Source organism: Mastomys coucha, unplaced genomic scaffold, assembly GCF_008632895.1.
Source record: "Mastomys coucha isolate ucsf_1 unplaced genomic scaffold, UCSF_Mcou_1 pScaffold20, whole genome shotgun sequence".
Taxonomy (NCBI): Eukaryota; Metazoa; Chordata; class Mammalia; order Rodentia; family Muridae; genus Mastomys; species Mastomys coucha.
In genome coordinates this window covers 77223175-77243161 of record NW_022196903.1, presented here as the reverse complement: position 1 = coordinate 77243161, position 19987 = coordinate 77223175, and the positions used below count along the sequence as shown (strand labels likewise).

General features: G+C 45.1%; 1 protein-coding gene and 1 non-coding gene across 2 annotated transcripts in view; both read right to left on the bottom strand.

Annotated features, from left to right (window-relative positions):
- Positions 1–790: 790 nt before the first annotated feature.
- Positions 791–19987, bottom strand: part of Vax2 (ventral anterior homeobox 2) — a 24571-nt gene continuing 5374 nt past the window's right edge. Inside the window, exons 2-3 of the mRNA XM_031382320.1 lie at positions 3493–3680; positions 791–1525 (exon numbers count right to left, since the gene is read on the bottom strand). Coding sequence (XP_031238180.1) covers positions 1082–1525; positions 3493–3680 — 632 coding nt within the window. The 3' untranslated portion in view covers positions 791–1081. The remainder of the gene's footprint in view (positions 1526–3492; positions 3681–19987) is intronic.
- On the bottom strand, positions 15064–15165 carry LOC116100108. The gene has a single exon (XR_004122469.1). It is a non-coding gene; the product is annotated as a U6 spliceosomal RNA (small nuclear RNA).

Here is a 19987-nt window from a genome sequence, read left to right as displayed (position 1 = left end):
TAACAGTGAAGGGATGATGGGTAATCGATTGTCACCTTGATGGGATTTAGAATCACCCCACTATACATACCACCTCTGGGCATCTCTCCTCAGGGTATATCCAGGGTTTTAACTGAGGAGGGGGACCCACCCTGAATTTGGGTGACAGCGATCCCCAGACTGGGGTCCCAGACTGAAGAAAAATGAGAAAGAGACCTGAGTGCCAGCATTCACCCCGGCTTCCTGACTAAGGGTGCAGCCTGACCAGCTGCCTCATGTCTGTGACTAGGCTTTCCCACCAAGATGGACTGCACTTTCGATAAAATAAATGAGCCCAAATAAACCTTTCCTTCCTCACCACGCTTCTACTACATGCGTTGTCACAGTAACAAGAAGAGTCAGCGGTACAGTGACTCTTCCTGAGAATCGATAATTATTACTACGAACAAAAGTTACATGGAAACAATCTGAAGAAAATGAAGTCCCATACACACACACACCAGTGCTTCCTGCTGCACAGGCCCTCTCTCCAGGCCTCGGTCTTGCTCTGGCTTTCCTCTGACGCCTTCTCAGATCTTTCACCTAGTACCATTCAGCCCCTTGAAGGACTTACTGCCCACCAAATATTCTGAAGTTACATAGGAGCATCGTGACCCGGGAAAGCATGAGGGTTGCAGGGCTGTGGCGCCTGGACGGAAGCTGCTAATGATGGACCCATGATTGCGGTCGGTAGCCAGCCTCAGTGCCTAGCCCCTCCCTTTCGAGGTTCCCATTCTGCTACACATTGAGGACAGGGAGAGAAGGGAGTGAGTTGGTGATGCTGGGACCAGTTCCCTTCTTTATTTCAGTGACACATACACACACTCAGACACACATACACACACGCACACACACATACACACATACACGCACATAGCACTCACACATCAGAGAGTACATTAGGACCAAAGTCATTTGGTTTAGTCTCTGAGCTGAGGGCAGGTGGAGAGGCGCATGCTGTGCCCACCCTTCCTCTTCCAGGCCTGCTCAGTATAGTCCACAGGGGCCAGGAGGCTGGGGTAGTGTTGTGCTGGGGACTCAGTGTCACACGGGGATGGGACTCTTAAATGTCAGCTTTCTTGTCACTTTGGCCAGGACTGCCTACTTTCTGTTGTTCTAGTCTGCTGTAGGGTTCAAAAGCCGAGGACCCCAGTTTGTAGCTGGCAGGCAAGTCCAGGAGTGGAGCTGCGGAAAAGCAGATGGCTGGCAGAGGGGGAGGCAGAGGGGACGACGCTGAGGCCGAGGGCATTGGATTGAGGCGCGGGGAGGAGTTCCTGGGGTCACCCAAGGAGGTGCCCCTGTGGCTGGTGGGAAGGCCTGGCAGGCCAGGGGTCAGTGCTAGGAGGCTGGGAGCCCTGGGCACGGAGAGCAGCCGGCCCTGTTCAAGAAGCCGCAGGACGTTGGAGGTGGCAAAAGCTTCGGAGGCAGAGGAGGATGCCCGCTTCTCCAGGTCTCTACTCTGGTCCTTCTTCTGCTTGGTGCGCCGGTTTTGGAACCAGACCTTCACCTTGGTTGGGGCGGAGGGCACAAACAAGGGAGCCAGAAAGGGAAAGGGGAGGGGCAGGAGGCGGAGCCAAGAGAAAAGGAGAAGAAGTTCAGAGTTGGGGCGGCATGAGGAGGCACGAGGGTAGGGAGGGCAGGGAGGGCAGGGGAGGAAAAAAGGGCAGATTGTTAGTGTCCTTCCTCTCTCTCTCACCAGACTGTACTGAGGAGCAGAGTCAAGTCTCAAGGTATAAACACCCCTTCCTTTACAGCTGCTCTGGCTCTGGCGGATTGGCTTACAGAAAGTAGAGTTTGCGGGTCCTTTGCTCTCAGCCAGGCGTCTGGTCTTAGACATCACTTATGTGTAGGTTCCCAACTACCCTCGGCCCAGACCTCTAAACTGTGATCAGAGCCAAGCAACTAATGGCTACTTATTTATTTATGTTTATTTAGACAGGTATTCCATACTGGCCTGAAATCTACTATGTAGTTGAGAATGACCTTGAACTTCTGAACCCCCTACTGGGATTACAGTGCTGTCTTATAGGCCTATACCATCACATCTGGTTGCACACCTTGCTAGGGATACAACCCAGGGCCCTGTGCATGCTGGATAAACTGTCAACTGAGCTCCATACCCTTGTGTCACATGTACTTATACATGAGCAGGGACAGCATGTGGCAGTGGAAGAGCAGGAACAGTGGCTCAGAGGCCTGAAGCGAAGAGCCAGGAGCCTTTCTCATCCTTCTCAGCTTTCATAGGACCTCAGAGGTCCAGCCACGAGAAAGGGGCTCCAAACTCATGACAAAGCCACTGTGGGCACGGGGGGGGGGTGACAATGACAAGGAGTGTGGCCAACGCAGAGTGGCATGTGGCCCACTATGCCCTTTCCTGGCAGAGGTCTATGTGCAGATGGAGAGGAACGCTCTCCCAGCAGGTGCGCCCTAGAGGTGGAGAGAAGGCTGGAGCTGGGACCTGGCTTTTCATTGGTCGTCATGTGTGGATTCTTAAGCCTGGCTGCACACAAATTTCCTGTGTACATTGTAAACCCTAGTGCCTGGTGCTCATTTTGAAACTTTCTATCAGAGTTGGGTCAGGATACAGGCATCAGGGTTTCCAGAAAACTCCAATGTGCTGCTGGTAGAGCACTCCCAACACAGGTGCCTCTCTGTGTTTCACCATTAGTCCCAGGGCTTCCAGGAGCTGCTTCATGAGGCTCAGAGTCCCCTGAGCCATCCCTTCTCCTCCAAGAGGCCTTTGGTTTCGTTTGGTTCTTGTACTGGTTTTCTAGCTCTGCTCTGTTCCCCTTCCAGGAAGCCATTGCTGGCTGTCCTGGAGGGATGAAGACAGATCCTAAGTCATTCACTCCCTGCACCTTGAATGCCCCCATTTCTATGGCCTTTCCATTTTCCTTACATATGAATGATCCCGTCTATTGAAACTTGACCGTTTCTCCCATCCCTTCTCTCCTTTTCATGGCACGATGGGGGTGGGGTGGGGAGTCTAATTCTCTGTCTCCCATTTTCACATGGTGCTCACATCCAGTTTTTAATGTGTGTTCTAGGGATTTGAACTCAGATCTTTATGTTTGTCCAACAAATACTTTTACCCATGGAATCGTTTCCCATTTCTCTCCTTCCTTCTTTCTTTCCTTCCTTTCTTTATCTTTTAAATGTTGTTTGCTTTGACATAGGGTCTCACTATGTAGTCCAGGCTGGCTTTCAGGTCTGCATGCTTCTCCCTGCACACCAGAGTGCAATGATTACAGGCGTGTGTTCCTACTCTCAGCCCAGCCCTCTTGTTGGCACTGTTGGCTCTGTCTTACCTGTAGTTCTACGTTTTACCCTCATGTGTGTATGTTCCTTCCAAGTCACGCCCCTCTATGTCAGTCTTTGGTCTCATACACCAAGGAGTTCCCCAGGTGTATGATGTTCACCATACACCATGGAGGTCACCAGGACCAGATGGTGGAAACCTGGCCTGGCTCTCACCTGAGTCTCAGAGAGGTTCAGCTGGCGGGCCAGCTCCGTGCGCTCTCGGCCCACCACATACTGGCAGCGCTGGAACTCCATCTCCAGACGATACAGCTGCTCTGCTGTGAAGGAGGTACGGGTCCGCTTGGGACGGTCGAGGTCCAGGCCCTTGGGCAGGACAATTTCCCGAATGGTCCCCTTGGCATCTACAAGGATCATGAAGGAAGTTGGGTTAATTCACTAGCTGGATTAGGTCATCTGTGTCTTTTCTCTTCTTCTTCCTTCCTCTTCTTCACAGGGTTTCACTGTGTAGCTCAGTCTGATCTTGAACTCATGGCCTGAGAAGGTTCTATCAGGAATCCTCAGGACCCTGCCTGAATACTTAATATCAGAGAACTTGCTGAGTCTCTCTGAGCTGAGTTTCCCCACACAGGGAATCATATGTAATGGGTATGGAGATATAGGAATGAATAGATAGGTAGATAGGTAGGTAGGTAGGTAGATAGATAGATAGATAGATAGATAAATGATGGATAAATAAATGATTGATAGCTAGATGGATGGTAGGTGGATAGACAGATGATAGTGGATAGATGGATGGGTAGATAAATAGATGATGGATAGATGGATGGATAGATAAATAGATGATGGATAGATGGATAGATAGTAGATAGGGAAGGAATGAGAGAAAGGTGGAGGAGGAAGATAGAGGGAGGGAGACAGAAAAAATGAGGTGAGAAGAGGGAGGGAAGGAGAAAGAAGGAAGAGGAGAAGAAGGGGATGGGAAGAAGAAGGGAGAGTTACAGAGGGAGGGATAGAGAGGAGTGAGTAAGCCCCAACAAAAAAATGTCAGGTTGGCTATCATGGCCTGTGCAGAAAGGACTCACTATGGCTCATCCAGGATTCTGTTCTCTTTGCAGAGTAAGGAATAATTGGAACAAAGAAGAAACAAGCGCTCAAGTCCAGAGAAGATGGATTAGAACTGAATGTGGCCAGTCACAGAAGGCTTTCTGGAGACACGGAGCCCTGCTTTCTCCTGGGGTTCATAAGGAGGTTAGCTGATGTGAACAAGAGGGCAGATTTGGAACTAAAAACCCCAGGAGGTGCCCAAGGGCTGGTAGGACCTTGCTAGGCTACTGGGTTATCTTCCAGCCAGGGAACTATCCTACTTGCTGTGTCCCTGGACTGCTGAGCCACCTCAGGCCTTAGTGTTTCTTTTACAGACTCTCTGGTGCTTTGGAATCCACTTAAGAAGTGCCAATGACCTGCAGCCCATGATCGCCATCAGCATAGAGCATCACAAAGCACCCGGAAAGGGAAAATGCTTTAATCTAAGCCCCCACCACTGATATGAGATCTGTTAGCATAGGAGATAACCAGATAGTGAATCAGGCAGCCCTGTACCTGTAGGATCCATCTATCACAGAGGGGAACTAGCAGGCAGTTCCCCACAATGGGAGGAACAGGGGCCTGGAAAGTTTACCACCACCTCAGGAGGAAGTGGTTCTGCACCCCTGCAATCCCAGCTCTTGGAAAATGGAATCTGGAGGGCCAGGAGTTCAAGGCCAGCCTGGCATACAAGAGACCCTGTCTTAAAACAAAACAAAACAAACAAACAAACAAACAACAATTTAGCAACTAGGCAGCTCTTGCTCAGGAAGGCCCTGCAAACGCCACCTCCTGCAGTAACAAGGACCCCCACTTCCACCAGGGGGCGCAGAGGTGGCATTTGCTGTGTGCTGGGAAGTGACTCCTAAACTGGTTTATGTGCTAAGTCCCAAGAAGGGGGAAATGGGGCTGTAGATACTGCTCAGCGTTAAAATCGATTACTGCTTCTGCAAAGAACGTGGGTTCTGTTCTCAGCACACGTTGGAGGCTCACAACACCTACAACGCCTGCTTTGGGGGATCCCACACTCCCTTTTGGTCTCATGGGTAAACATGCACATGTGCAGTACGTCCCCACAGACACTTAAACATAATTAAAATATTTTTAAAAGATTTAAAAGCAGGAGACTTATGAAGAAGTCCAGAAGGTGGGGCTCACAGGGTAGCGACTCTGGTCATAACGTAGACAGACCCCTGTCCTGGGCCTGGTGTTGGTCTTAAGTTTGAACCAGTGTCTCCATGGAGATGGAACTGTCATTTCCCACTTTACAGATGAGGAGCAAGTTTTAAGTAACTTCCTGGAGGTCCCACTGTCAGTATTCAATAAACCCTAGAAACATCCCGGTTATTCCCAGGGTAGAAGGATACTCCTGGAATCCCAGCACTGTGGTGATAGTAGCAGAAAGACTCAACAAGCTCAAGGCTAGCCTAGGCTCTGTAGTGAGGGCCTTTCTCCACAAACGGTAACAGCAACAAGCAGGGTCTGGAGATGTAGGTCAGTGGAGCAGCTTGCCTAGTCAGCACAAGGTTCAGTCCCCAACATGCAGACCACAGCTGCCACCCACCCTCGCTTCACTCCATGAACACACGGTGGGTCATCCTTAATACAGTAGCCAACAAGTCTCACAAAGAGTCTAGCCATGGGTAAAGGAGAAATCTTCTGGAGAAGTCCATTGCTCCCTTGGAGAACTCGTGACAGGATATCTGTTGGGGATGCTGCCTGCCTTGCAGCCCCAGAGGACTGTGGTCCTACTTTTAGAATCTCAGCTCCAGATAGGTAGCTTTAGCCTCTCCTTTCGACTCCCATGCCATGCCCTGATGACCTTATGGCTCCTGTTTGCCCCAGTGGATGTTCAGCCTTCAAGGTGAGCTCTGGCTCTGGTCCATCTCACCTTCATGTTCAGTCAGCCCTGGATGCAGGTGAGTGGGGTGGGGTGATGTGGGGATGAGTAGAAGGACATCACTGCAGAGACAGGACTGCTCCCTCCCTGCCCCCTCCTGCCAGCCCAGGCCCCACCCAGGCTCTGAGTCCAGTATGTCTGATGGATGCAGGTCTTCCTACTGGGGTGCTGCAGGAAGCATGGGTCTCTTGGGACCACTTAGCACTTCAGTCCTTTCCATATTCCAGAATAATGTAGCACTTGTGACAACCTTGTGAAGGGGCTGGTTCCCCTCTGCTAAGCTTCCACCATTACCAGCGGTGAGATGAGACAAAAGGCTTCCTTCCAACTCTCAGAGAGCCCGTCAGCAAAGGTGCAAGTCGGACCATTTTGTCTGCTGGAACAGGCAGGAGGAAGGGGGCTTATGATTGGTCATGTAGGTTTCAAACGTTTCCTGAGTGGGTCCCTGAGCTACCCTGAGATTTCTGAGCCTGAACACCATGAGGTCAAGTCATATCTTGGCACATGCACTGCCACCTCTGTGGGTGACTCAGGTCAGCTCTCTCACTCAGGGTTACTACACAAGAAAGGCAACCCCTGACCTACCACCGGGCATCAAGCCACCCATAGAAGCACAGAGAAAGATGTTCTGCATCAGTAGTGATAGAGGAAGCAAGTTAGAGCCACAAGGAGGTGCAGCTGTTAGAACAGAAGACATTAAGAACACTGTGGTGGGAGGGGAGAAAGAGCACGTGCCACAGAGGAATGGAGGAAGGGAAGAGAAGAGGAAGAACACTGGAGGCGGCAAAGGCGACTGAGGATGCAGGCACTGGATTTCTGGTCAAATGGAAGCTAGGCTGTGGTTACTGAGTTAAAGAAACAACTAAAAATAGTTGTCATATATATATATATTCATGCATGATAGACAAGTACTCTAGCAACTGAGCTACACCTCCATTCCCCAAAACACATGAGTGTTTTGCTTGTTTTCATGCATGTACAACGTGTTACATCGGAGGCCAGAGGAAGGTTTTTGATCTCCTGGAATGGAAATGCAGGCTGTTGTAAGCTGCCATGGAGGTGCTGGGAATCGAACCCAGGTCCTCTGGAAGAGCAGCCAGTGCCCTTAACTGATGAGCCATCTCTCCAGGACCTGTTTTGTTTTCTAGATCGGGTCTCATGATTCTAGGGTGACCACAAGGTCTGTGGAGCTGGGGATGACCTTGAATTCCTGATCTTCCTGCTGGCATTCCAAGCATATCCTATCCCACCATGCCTGGTTTGTCTGGTGCTCTGAATTAAGCGCAGTGCTTCATGCATGATAGACAAGTACTCTAGCAACTGAGCTACACCTCCAGCCCCCACATTTCTTTTATTGGCCACCAAAAGGAAAGTTTCCAGCGGGGGGCTGATTGGAGAAACTAAGCTAAAATCATAAACGAGATACTGCTCAGCAGTGAAGAAGAATCTCCGTTGATAAGTTTGGTGTGCACAGTGATGAAGCTGGACCTGGAGGAAGCCATGGCTCGTGGTTAAAAGCACTGGTTTCTCTTCCAGAAGGCCTGGGTTCTAGTCTCAGCACACTCATTTGTGAGTCTAGTTCCAGGGGATCTGATGCCCTCTTCTGGCCTTCTCAGGCACCACATGCATGTAGTGTGGTGTGCCTGTAGGCAAAACACTTAGATACATGCAAAATAAAACCAGTAGAAGCCAGTCCCCAATGCTTCTGACTATCTAACATCAAAATGACCAAATTAGGAGGGTGGAGGGCAGAGCAGTGACTTCCAGAGACTTGACAAAGAGAGCATTGCAAAGCTCTTTGTAAGTCAGGAGTGCTAGTGTGTGTGCATGTGTGTGTGTGTGTGTGTGTATGACTTTAATTCCAGCAGAAGTGGGGATCTCTGTGAGTTCAAGGACTCCTGGATTACATAAATACAATTCCAGGAGAGAGATGGCTCAACAGTTAAGAACACTTGATGACTTGGGTTTCATTCCCAGTAGCCAGGTCAGAACTTACGACTGCCTGTAACTCTACCTGCAAGGGACCTGCCTCTGGCCTCTGAGGGCACCTATACCTATACTCTCAGGGCACGCAGAGGCATACACAGAATTAAAAATAAGTCTTTAGAATTTTTTGTTTAAGAAAAGAAAAAGCCCTTTGTGGTGAGACAACGCTTTATGAGCCACCTTATGAACGTATGAGTGTGACGAATCACAGGACTGTCAGACACAGAAATGAGAGACAGCACAAATAGATGGAGCTCAGGAGGCCTATGGCTGTCTCTCAGACTATCCCCCTCACAATTTTCTATGTGATTTTCTTGTTTGCTTTTTGTTTGACTTTGTGTTTTTGAGGCAAAAATTCCTGAAACTCAAGTTAGCCTGGAACTCTCTATGTACCCTGAGCTGGTCTTGAACTTTTGACCTTCATTGCTCCTGGCTCCTGAGTGCTGGGGATTAGTGTGTGCAGCACCGGGCCTGACTCTGTCCTCTGTCCTTGATAATGTGCTGCAAATGCTCCTGATGAGGGAAGCCAGTCTGGGTGGCGGATACTCGAGATCTTTCTGTACCGGTTGTACGTCTTCTTGTGGCTCTATAAGGATTTCAAAATATGAAGCAAACCACAACAGAAACAAACAACAAAGCCAGGATACTGTGTTGTCACCAAATACACAGAGTCATCAATGGAGAAAGAGGACAGTAATGGTCCCCTGTGTCACTGTGTACCCCCACGGCTGTAAGATGGTTTAAAAGAGCACATGAGAAACGCCTGCCATTTCAAAACTTATTTTAATGTTTACTAGGAACAATTTAACCCAGGTATAGGTTAAACTTGAATAAAAATGTCCCCCATGGCTCAGATGGTTGGTATGAACACTTAGTAGATGTCGATGTTTGGTTCTAGAAGTGTGGTCTTGCTGGAGGAAGCATGTCACTGGGTGCGGACTTTGAGGTTTCAAAAGCCACTGAGAGTTCCCAGTACACACTTTCTGCCTAGTGACTGCAGTTCAAGATGTGAGGTCTCAGTTTGCAAGTAGAGCTGTGTTGCCTGCCTGTTGCTATACTTCCCTGCCAGGATGGCGATGAACTCCGATCCCTCTGGAATCATAAGCCCAAATAAACCCTTTCTTTAATAAGTGGCCTCAGTCCTGGTGTATTATCACAGCAACCGAAAAGTAATCAGTACACAACGATTTTACCTGGCTCAGATGAGGCTAAAGCGAAAATTCAGTTTTAGAGCCATAGAGATGGCTCAGCATGTAAAGGGGCTTGCTGCCAAGCCTGATGACCTGAGTTCAATTCCTGGACAGCGGTGGAAGAGAACCAATTCCTGGAAATCATTCTCTGACCGTCACATATACCTCCCCCAGTTAATAAATAAGTCTGCAAAAGTGTACTATACTAAAACAGTAAGTAAATAAGTGGACTATGGTTATGTCAGAAACAGAATGGGCTTATGTGGCAATGCCAGAGGGCAATAGAACGGAGGGCACACTCACGTCAGATATGTGTGCACAGCAATGGGGCTATGGTTAAAAACATTCTAGAGCTATCCACTACCACCACCCTGCCCCAAATGTGTATTCCACAGGAGCCAGAAGAGGCTGGCAGAGCCCCTGGTGATGGAGTTAGAAGCAGTTGGTTGTGAGCCATGCAAAATGGGTGCTAAGATTCAGGTCCTCTAAAAGAGTGGCGAGTGTTCTTAACTGCTGAGCCATTCCTCCACCTTGTAAGGGACATTCCAAATGAGGACCAGTTGTGGTGATAAGCAAATTTAAATATACTGGTGACTACAAATTATTTGTTTACAATAAGACTAAGTGAAAATTTCCTCATGCCATTATGTTTCAAGTGAGTAAATCATCAATTACAAAATGGTGAATTGAGGGCTGGAGAGATGGCTCAGCAGTTAAGAGTACTGACTGCTCTTCCAGAGGTACTGAGTTCAATTCCCAGCAACCACACAGTGGCTCACAACCATCTGTAATGAGATCTTATGCCTTCTTCTGGTGTGTTTGAAGACAGCTACAGTGAACTCACATGCATAAAATGAATCTTTTAAAAATTGGTGAATTAAAAATGATAAAAATTAAAAGGGTGTCTTGGCAGTGATGGCACGTGCCTTTAATTCCAGAACTTGGGAGACAGAGGCTACACAAAGAGACCCTGCAAGAATAACAATGAAAAAAATTTTCAAGACATCCTCAATGTTACCCTCAGGAAATTGGCTGAACACACTGTGAGCCATACTATAAGATATCTAATAGCAGTGAAAAGGAATGAGGTGATGACCATGTGAACTGACACTAAGTACAATAAAGTTACGTATAAGATAACACATTTGGGGGGCTGGAGAGATGGCTCAGCAGTTAAGAGCACTTGCTGCTCTTGCAGAGGACCTGAGTTCAGTTTCCAGCACCCACACAGTGGCTTACAACCATCTGTTGTAATGAGATCGGTTACCCTCTTCTGGTATGTCTAAAGACAGTTACAGAATACTCACATACATAAAATAAATAAATCTAAAAAAACTATACTTTTGAAATATATTGAAATATATTGAAAAACACTACTGTTAAAAAATAGTACAATACTATCACATTTATGTCAATAAGGACAATCTTATATATTCAGCTATTCAATACATATTCATCATTGTATCAGTTGTAGATCTGAGGACACAGGAACCCATGAAGTAGACAAGGTTCTGTTTCCAGAGGTCCTGTGTCAGGAAGGGGGAGAAATAATACATTTAAATTATTTTTAAATGTTTTAACTTTAAATGTCTAAAGTTAAAAATAAAAACATTTATTTTTAAATATACATAATTAACTTCAATAAAATATTAGTTTTAAATTGGACAAGGTAACAATGGGAGCAGAGAAGATAATTAAACAAACCAGGAAGCTACAAACCTAATCTCCAGGCCACAGGGTTCCTCTGGCCTCTCCCACACAGGACCTGAGGGCTCCCTGACTTCACTTTCTACCTCGCCCAGGAAGACCATTTCTGCGGGAAGCTGTTTGTGAGTGGTTTTGTTGTTGTTCATTTTGTTTTTGGGAGTCAAGGTCATGCTATGTAGCCCAGGCTGGCCTTGAACCCAGCAACCTTCACTCCGGCCTCTGGGGTTACAGGTGTATACCACCGGGCTTTGCTTTAATGTGTTGACGTCTATTGAGATAAAATTCTTTCTGCCTTGATCCAGAAATATTATGTTGCCACTATAAAAATTCTTTGTGGAAAATTCACTCTCGAGTTTCCTGTGGAATCTTAAATCGTTAAGATGAAGCCTTTCAAAAGAAAGAGGCAAAATTCAATTGTGTGAGAGATACCTGTCCAGCCAGTTCTATTGCAGGGCTGTTTATCCTATCTGTCCATCGACAGCTGAGTGGACAGAGAAAATGTAGTGGTTATTACACAATGGTGTTGCGCAGCCATAGGGGAGAATCAATGTATGAAGTTTGCAATAAAATGGATGTAAACAGAAATCATTGTATTAATTGAAACAAGCCAAATTCAGAATACAAATACTACATGTTTTCCTCATCTCTGAATATATGTTATATAGATCCATGGATATATATGATATGTATGATACATAATGACATATATATGACATAAATGAGATATAAAAGTAGAAGCAAGACTGGCGGAACATGTGGGAATAATTAAAGGGGGAGAAATCAACCAAATTACTCGATCCATGTGTATGAAAATGTCTTTGTGTGTGTGTGTCTGTGCACTCCATGTGTATGAAAATGCCTTTGTGTGTGTGCACACATGAGTATTCAGGCATGTGAAGGGCAGAGGTCAATACCGGGTATGTTCCTGTGTTCTTTTCTACCTTATTTTCAGATAGAATCTCACAGTAAACTTGGAGTTCATGGATTGGTTAGACTGTTGGCCAGTAAACTCCAGGGATGTGCCTGTCTCAGCTTCCTAACACAGGGATAACAGACCCACATGGTTTCTGCTCCCTTTTGCCATGGGTGCTTTACTGAGAATCATCATCCTTGCCTCTAAAAACAGCTCTGTGAACCCATCACCATGGTCAATGGTCATGATTGTACAAGTCATCAAACTAGAGCTGGGTGTGGTGGTGTACTTGAGAGGCAGTCTCAGTACTGCCTGTGAAGATGTCTGTGAAAATGAGGCCAGCCTGGTCTACATAAGGAATTCCAGGACAGCTGGGACATAGAGAGAATCCGTCTCTCACACACACACACACACACACACACACACACACACACACACAAAGAGACAATTCTTACATCACAACACAGCAAAATCTATCACAAATCAAGAGTCACTAGAGTGCTGTGACACTGGAAAGAGAGCCTTCAAGCAGAGCCACAGGCCCTCGGGGATCTTGAGTGTCTACAAAGATGGCATTTCAAATTAGTTGGAGGAAAGACAGGACTGTTAAAGACATGGGTCTTGGACAGTTAGCTCATCGTTGGGATAAGCTGATCCATCTGACACTGCATGCATTAACACTTAAATGTGAAGAAGAGAGCTTCAAAAATCGAAGAAACACACACACGCACACACACAAAACATGCAGAGGAAAACAAGGACCAAGTTGACTAATTATGAGCAAGTTCTTCTGCAGAAAGTGAGAGAGTTAAATGCAGAACCCAAGAAGAGACTCAGAACATGCTGAACAGTCAGAACATACCCAATGCTCAAAACCAGGGCCAAAGCTGGGCAGTCCAGCGGAAAACCGAACAAGTTATCCAGAGGAGAAGCAACACAAGTGGCTAATTAAAGAAAAGTGTGGGTGGGGAGATGGCTCAGTGGTTAAGAGTGCTGCCTGCTTCTTTAGATGACCTGGCTTTGATTGCCAACACCCACATGGCAGCTCACAGTTGTCCAGAGTTCTAGCTTCAGATTATCTGATACCCGTTCCTGATCTCCACGGCCACCAGATACATGTGGAGCTCAGACATTTACACAGGAAAAACTCCTACACATAAAATAATTATATGTAATAAATTATTTATACTTTATATTATAGGATTATGTTTTACTAGGTATTTTATTATTGTATTTATTATAAATGTATTTTGATATGTTGATTATGTATGTTACATATAGTATAAAATATAAGATTATAATGTATTGTATTTTAATATATTATATTACATAATAATAAACTTGTATGTATAAAATAAATAAATAAACCTTTAGAAAAAGATAAAATGGGAAAGTGCCCAGGTTCACAGCGAGTCAGGAAGGGACCAGGAAAGCAGCTAGAGAGGATTTCAGATTTCTGAAACATCATTATTTTATTTCTCGTACTAGGAAACTGCTGGCTAGAGTCAGGGCAATTAGGTTCTCTGAGACTGTTAATAGAAACACAAATCCATACAATATGAAAAGTACTGGGGGTGGGGGGCAACTGCAGCTCTACTCATAATAGCCAAGATAAGGGATCTGCCTAGGTGTCCATCAACAGACGGGCAGATAAACAGAATGTGGTGACACAATGGAGTTTTATTCAGCCATAAAGAAGAATTAAACTGGGGGCCAGTGAGAGCTCAGTGGGTTAAGGCATTTACTATGGAGGCTGGTGACCTGGTTTCCATCTCTGGATCCATGAGGTGGAAGGAGAGAACAGATTCACAGGAAGTTGTCCTTTGACCTCCACACAAGTGCTGTAGCATGCCATGCATACACACGAATGCACATAGAGATAAACAAATGGATTTTTAATTAAAGAAGTATGTTTTAAATTAAAGAAGTCGGTTACTCGAAAATAAATGCGACTGGAGGTTGTTGTATTAATGGAAGTTAAATGACATAAAACAGAATCAGAAAGACGAAGGACACGTGTCCTCTCTCCCTTTCAGGTCCTAGACTTGTTCCTATACACTGAAAACCATGAAGAAGAGAAACAGGAAGTGGGGTAACAGAGGGGAAGGAGGGAAGGGAGGAACTAATGGGAGGGATCGGGCGGGTACTAGGATCAAAGTGTGCATTGGAGAGCCATTGTCTGTGTGAAAACCAGTACCACATAAAAGCAACACAACCAGTAAACAAGCAAACAGCAATAAATGCGCAGTCCTTCCTAGAAGCCTTGAAGAACTTCCTGTCCTAAAGCAACACTGAAAATTTGAAGAAGTCAAATCCATTCTAACGTGGTTTCATTAAAACAGCAAGCAAACAAACAAAATGTGTCAAAAGCTTGGTAACAGGAGAGAGACTGATGAGCCCAGAAAGCCTGTGGATGGACATGCACCAGACACTGCCAAGGGCAGCAGCAAGGATGTGTGAGGTTGTGTGGGTGTGTATGAATGTATGTGTTTGCTTGTACAGTAAACTCCCTGTGTGTTCATGTGTACCCACACGGGAGCACTCTGGCAGGATAAACACCCCCCCTTCTGTTCCCTCTGAAGTCTAGAAGTTGATCAGAGTAGGAAAATTTCTCTCACCATCCTATGTATAATTTTTAAAGTATTTAGTTTGCTTCGAAGCAGACCCTCCAACCCCGTGCTGAGGAAGAGCCCAGTTCCTTGAGCACACAGAATAAGTGCTCTCCTGCCTGCGGTCCTCCCAATCTTCACCCTAAACGCTCAGACTCTTAAGCTGTGTGTTTGTGTGCATATTCAAGGATTCCAGGCAAATGCAGATCAAATTGTTTAGTTAACAATTTCCTAAACAATGCGATTTAATGACTATTAACATAGCATTTGCATGGTATTGGGTGTCCCTGGTGAGAACAAAAGCCATGGGGGGAGGGCGTGAGCGTGCCCAGCACCCCTGTCTTTTCATTTCTTCCTTCCTTCCTTTTTAAAAAATTTCTTCCTTCCTTTTTTTTTTTTAATATGAAATGCTTTACAAATGTTCATGTCACCCTTGCACAGGGGCCAAGCTAACCCCTGTGTCTTTCCAATTTTGGCATGTGTGTGCTGATGCCACACCCAGCATCATTTTCATAAGTGGTAAGTGTCTGCATGTGGTTGTGTGGAATTGACTCATCCCTCCTTTCCTCCCTCCTTCTTTCCTTCCTCCCCTCCTTCCCTCCCTCCCTCCCCTCTCCTTCCATGTCTAATCAGGGACTAAAATCTAGAGCCCCCAAAGGAGACAGTCATTAGATGTGATGACAGTTTCAACTCCGATTCACACACAAAATAAATCTCAGAAAGATTTTAAAAAAGGAAACAACCGGAGGGATGTCTGCAATGCAAGCCACAGAAAGAGGGATTGTTTCCTTAGCGTATAAATAGCCTTTCTAGGCTCGGCCACCGAGAGCCTTCTGTTCTAGCAAAGGCCCCAGGTCCCACCACCAGCACCCATACAGTGGCTCGAAAGCATTTGTAGGCACAAATACATACAGGCAGGCAAAACACTCATACACACAAAATATGTAATCTTAAATTTAAAAAAAAAGCTCTTCCAAACTTGAAATAATAGAAGCCAATTCAACATGGAAATAATTAAATTTATAGTGGAGAAAGTTAAAATGCAGAATACCGAGCAAGACAGATCCACCCTCACTAGCAGGTTATACCGAGCAAGACAGATCCACCCTCACTAGCAGTTTAGAACTGTGGTTTTGTTTGCTTGCTGTTTGTTCACTTGAAAAGATTTTACTCTAAAAGCTAAAGGATGACCTCAGGCGGAGGGAAGCAGTGGTGCCTTAGTATTCTTGCTGGAAACGTGGGCTAGCATGTTTTGGCATAAAATATATAAATACTTATAATTGCTGTGTTGTGTTTTTAGAATTCTGCTTCTAAGAATTTATTTTGTAATTGTCACCATACCATGCATCTGTGAAATGATTTCAGTTATTATAGATATTTTGTTATGATGATGTTACACATATACAGAATTAAAGAGAACAGGACAGTGATGGTCACTGTCCCCAGTGTTCACGCTCAGCATGGCAGGGACAGTCCTATTTCTCTGGTATGGCCACATTTTTAAACAAAACATCATGCCACTTCACCTACAAAAAGACTCGCCTAAGAAATTTAGCCAGAGTACTGTTACTGCAATAAAAATTAAAGATTGCATGTCAGCTATGGTGGGGCCACCTACAACTCCAGCACCCAGGAGGCTGAGGCAGGGGAATTACTACAAGTTCAGGGATAGGCACCCTTTTAAAACAAAGCAAAACAAAATGACAACAAAACCCAGGCAACAATTATTTGATATAGTGAAAGATCTCACAGCCTCTTATATTTTCCAAAATAAGATTAAAAAATAAAACGACTTGTTTAAATTGAGATGCAGCCTTGCTGCATGGGGAGATGACTTGCGGGCAAAGGCCCTTGTTCTGAAAGCTCAGGGACCTAAGTTTGAGTCCCCAGCACCCACAAGGCTTGTGCCTGAAACCCTAGCACTTGAGGTCAGAGACAAGTAAGTGGATCTGAACTCATCAGCCAGCCTGACGGATATGGCAAAAGGTAGAGCTTCCAGTTCAGTGAGAGACCCTGTCTCAAGGCAATTAGACAGGATGGGATAGAGGACAACATGCAGTGTCCTGCTCTGACCTCTGCATGTACTTGCACCAGACGTTAGGGCACGTGCACCCACATTCCCACACATTACACACACATACATATACACACATACAAACACACACATGTACACATACACATACATGTACACACACACATGCACAGAGTTTATCATTGTAAAAAAGAAAAAGAACCAACCTGAATACCCATCCAAAGGAAATTAGTTTTTTAAAAAAATAATATGCTAGCTACACACAATGGCACAATGTATAATTCATTCAAAAAGAAATGAAGGCATTCTCGATATATTTCCACACAACATTTGCTAAATGAGAAAAGGAGTTTGTGAAAACACTGCATGATTTTTCATACATAACTCCTATGTTTATGCTTTTCAGTTACTAGAGACATCTTGGAGTAGACATAGATCATGCAGGAAAGTGAGGGAGCCTCTCTCCATATGTGGCAAGGCGAACTAGCCTGATGGACTTTATGATGAAAAGACATCACACCTCTCAGAAAACAAAGGCCATCACAAAACTGAGAAGCAAACTATAAACTAGAACAACGACAGTAATACTGAAAGCAATGGAGGGGGCTCTCTAATACAGAATCGCCACGAGCCAATATGGAAAGGAGCATTTGAAAACACTGTCCAAAGGGAGAATCATTGGCAGCAGAGGAGCCGCTCAGCAGAGGAGCCGCTCCACTTGCTGCTGAGCTCACTGGTGTGGGAAGACACTCAGCTTCCTTAACAAAGAAGTGACTCAGAGTCTCAGTGATCCATAATGTTAAGGGATGGGCATAGGTAGAAGTAAGTGTGAATTACTAAATGTTTTTTCAGAATAATTTGACAATACCTATTTACATGCAAATAGGCCAGGTGTGGTGACTCTCACACACAATGGGGAACTGGAGACAGAGAATCCAGAATTCGAGATCAACCTTAGCTACATAATTTTAGATCAGCCTGTGTATATTTTAGATATATACAGACTGTTTGAAAATGCCAAAACAAGGGCCCAGAAGATGGCTCAGCTGGTCAAAGTGCTATGCTGCTAAGCTGAGGACCTTCCCCTGGGTTCCATCCCCTGGTTCCACAAGGCAGAGAGATCTGACTCTGATCTCCAAACACTCACACATGCAATAAGTAAGTAAGTAAATAAGTAAGTAAGTAAGTAAATAAGTAAGTAAGTAAGCAAATGAATAAACAAACAAACAAATAAATAAATAAATAAATAAAATGTAAAAACCAAACCAGAGGCTGGAGAGATGGCTTAACAGTTAAAAGTGCATATTACTCTCTTGTAGAAAGAGCATTCTGTTCTTGCAAAGGACTAAAGGGTGGTTCCCAGTTTAAAACTGTCTGCAGCTCCAGCTCCAGCTCCAGGGGATCCAGTACCCTCTTTTGGCCTCGTGTATACCACATACACACACACACACACACACACACACACACACACACACATACACACACATACACACTCAAGAATAAAATTGTAAAATATTTAGCAAGAACAAACTCACCCCAAATCAATAAACTTAACAAAATAAAATAAGTCATGAGAAAGGGCTAGGAAAATAGCTCAGAACCTAGGGGGCTTGCCAGCATCTGGGGTGCAGAGGGGATGTGGACAGAATCTAGGGGGCTTGCTCAGCACTTGGGGTGCAGAGGGGATGTAGACAGAACCTAGGGGGCTTGCCCAGACCTGGGGATATGGAAAAAGTAACTGTCCTGCATTCCTGGTAGGAATGTAAATTGTCACCACTAAGAGCAGTTTGGAATTATCTTTCAAATTATAAATATAGACACCCTTTGACCCAGTAACCCACTTTGAGGACTCCCTCAAAGAATATACCCACCAAGTGGAAATAACTAAGCAAAACAACCAAGTTTATTTACTGCAGAATGTATGCAATAGCAATAGCCCAATGTCCGTTAATCGTGCACTAGCTATGTGACATATTCATACAAGGAAAAATCATATGTTTGTTATATACAGGCAAGGATTCTTCATATCTAAAATATGATGGAAGGAAAATAAACACATAGTGTACTGATGTGTAAAGACATGCAAATGATCTAAAAGAGTGGATTACAAGGCAATAAAAATGGCTGCTGTCCAACCATGGGCACTGCCAAAAAAGTGTTTTTAACCTTAGAGTTTAAAAGGAAGGTGGGGATTGGGGGTGGTGAGAAGGCTCAGCAGATTCTAGGCAGAGATCTGGGGAGAGATAACCTGGGGAAGAGTTCCCTCCCCAGGACTGTAGGCAGGAACCAGCTCTTGACAACTGTCTTCTGACCTCACAAGAGTGAACACACACACACACACACACACACACACACACACAAACATCTGCCTGCAAAAGAAAAAAATGTATAATAAAACAAACAAATGAGTCTATTTGAAGGAAGTTTTGGTAAATTCTCCACTTGACAATTAAATGAACTATTTAAAATATATAGGCCTTTGAAATCGGCACTTTTGCTGCTAGGAACTTATTTCACTGAAACATTAAAAAACCTACACAAAGCCAGGAGCCTTAGGAATTCATTTCACTGTATTGATACTAAATTAGGCCAAGTACAGGTCCTTCCCACCCTACATAATTAGCTTACTGAATGGTCAAAGGACACAGAGCTGTTGGAACTGCAAATGCCTAGGGCAGTTTAAAAATTTTAAAGGTGAGTTTCAAAATAGCATAGGTAAAGTGCCTGGAAGGATAGGGAGGTGGCTTCTGGTGGTCTTTGTCACCCGGGTTCTGTTTTCCTGTGAAGTGTCTATTCTGAAATGAAAGTCTGCTTGTCTGTGAAGCCGAGTGTGGCCTGCCTAAGCTTGAGGATGGAATCCTCCGGGCAACTCCAGAGTCAGTGAGATCAAGCCTCCAGCAAAGGAGGGAGCAGCTCCTTTTTTTCTAAACTACTACATCGTATGAGTTGGTAGGGTGCAGATTTATCTAGTGGTTTTAGCTAGTTTGTTCTTAGATTTTTGTTGTTGTTTTGGTTTGTTTTAATTTTTGTTTTACTTTCGTTTTTTGTTGTTTTTAGTTAGACTTGGAGGCAGACTCTGAAGCTAAGGCAATGTCCCTTCTCTGACTCCTATGGTTTGCTACCCGGCCACTACTCTGGTCAGTCAGTTTTGGCTGTTTTTGCTGGTAGAGCTTCGGAGAAGCATGCAAGCTCCGCACTTCCTAAGACCTTGCGATGCTTAAACTCCTTTATGCTTTCCCAGTTCTCTCTCCCTCCCTCCCTTGCACAGGCACACAGGTGCACACGAAA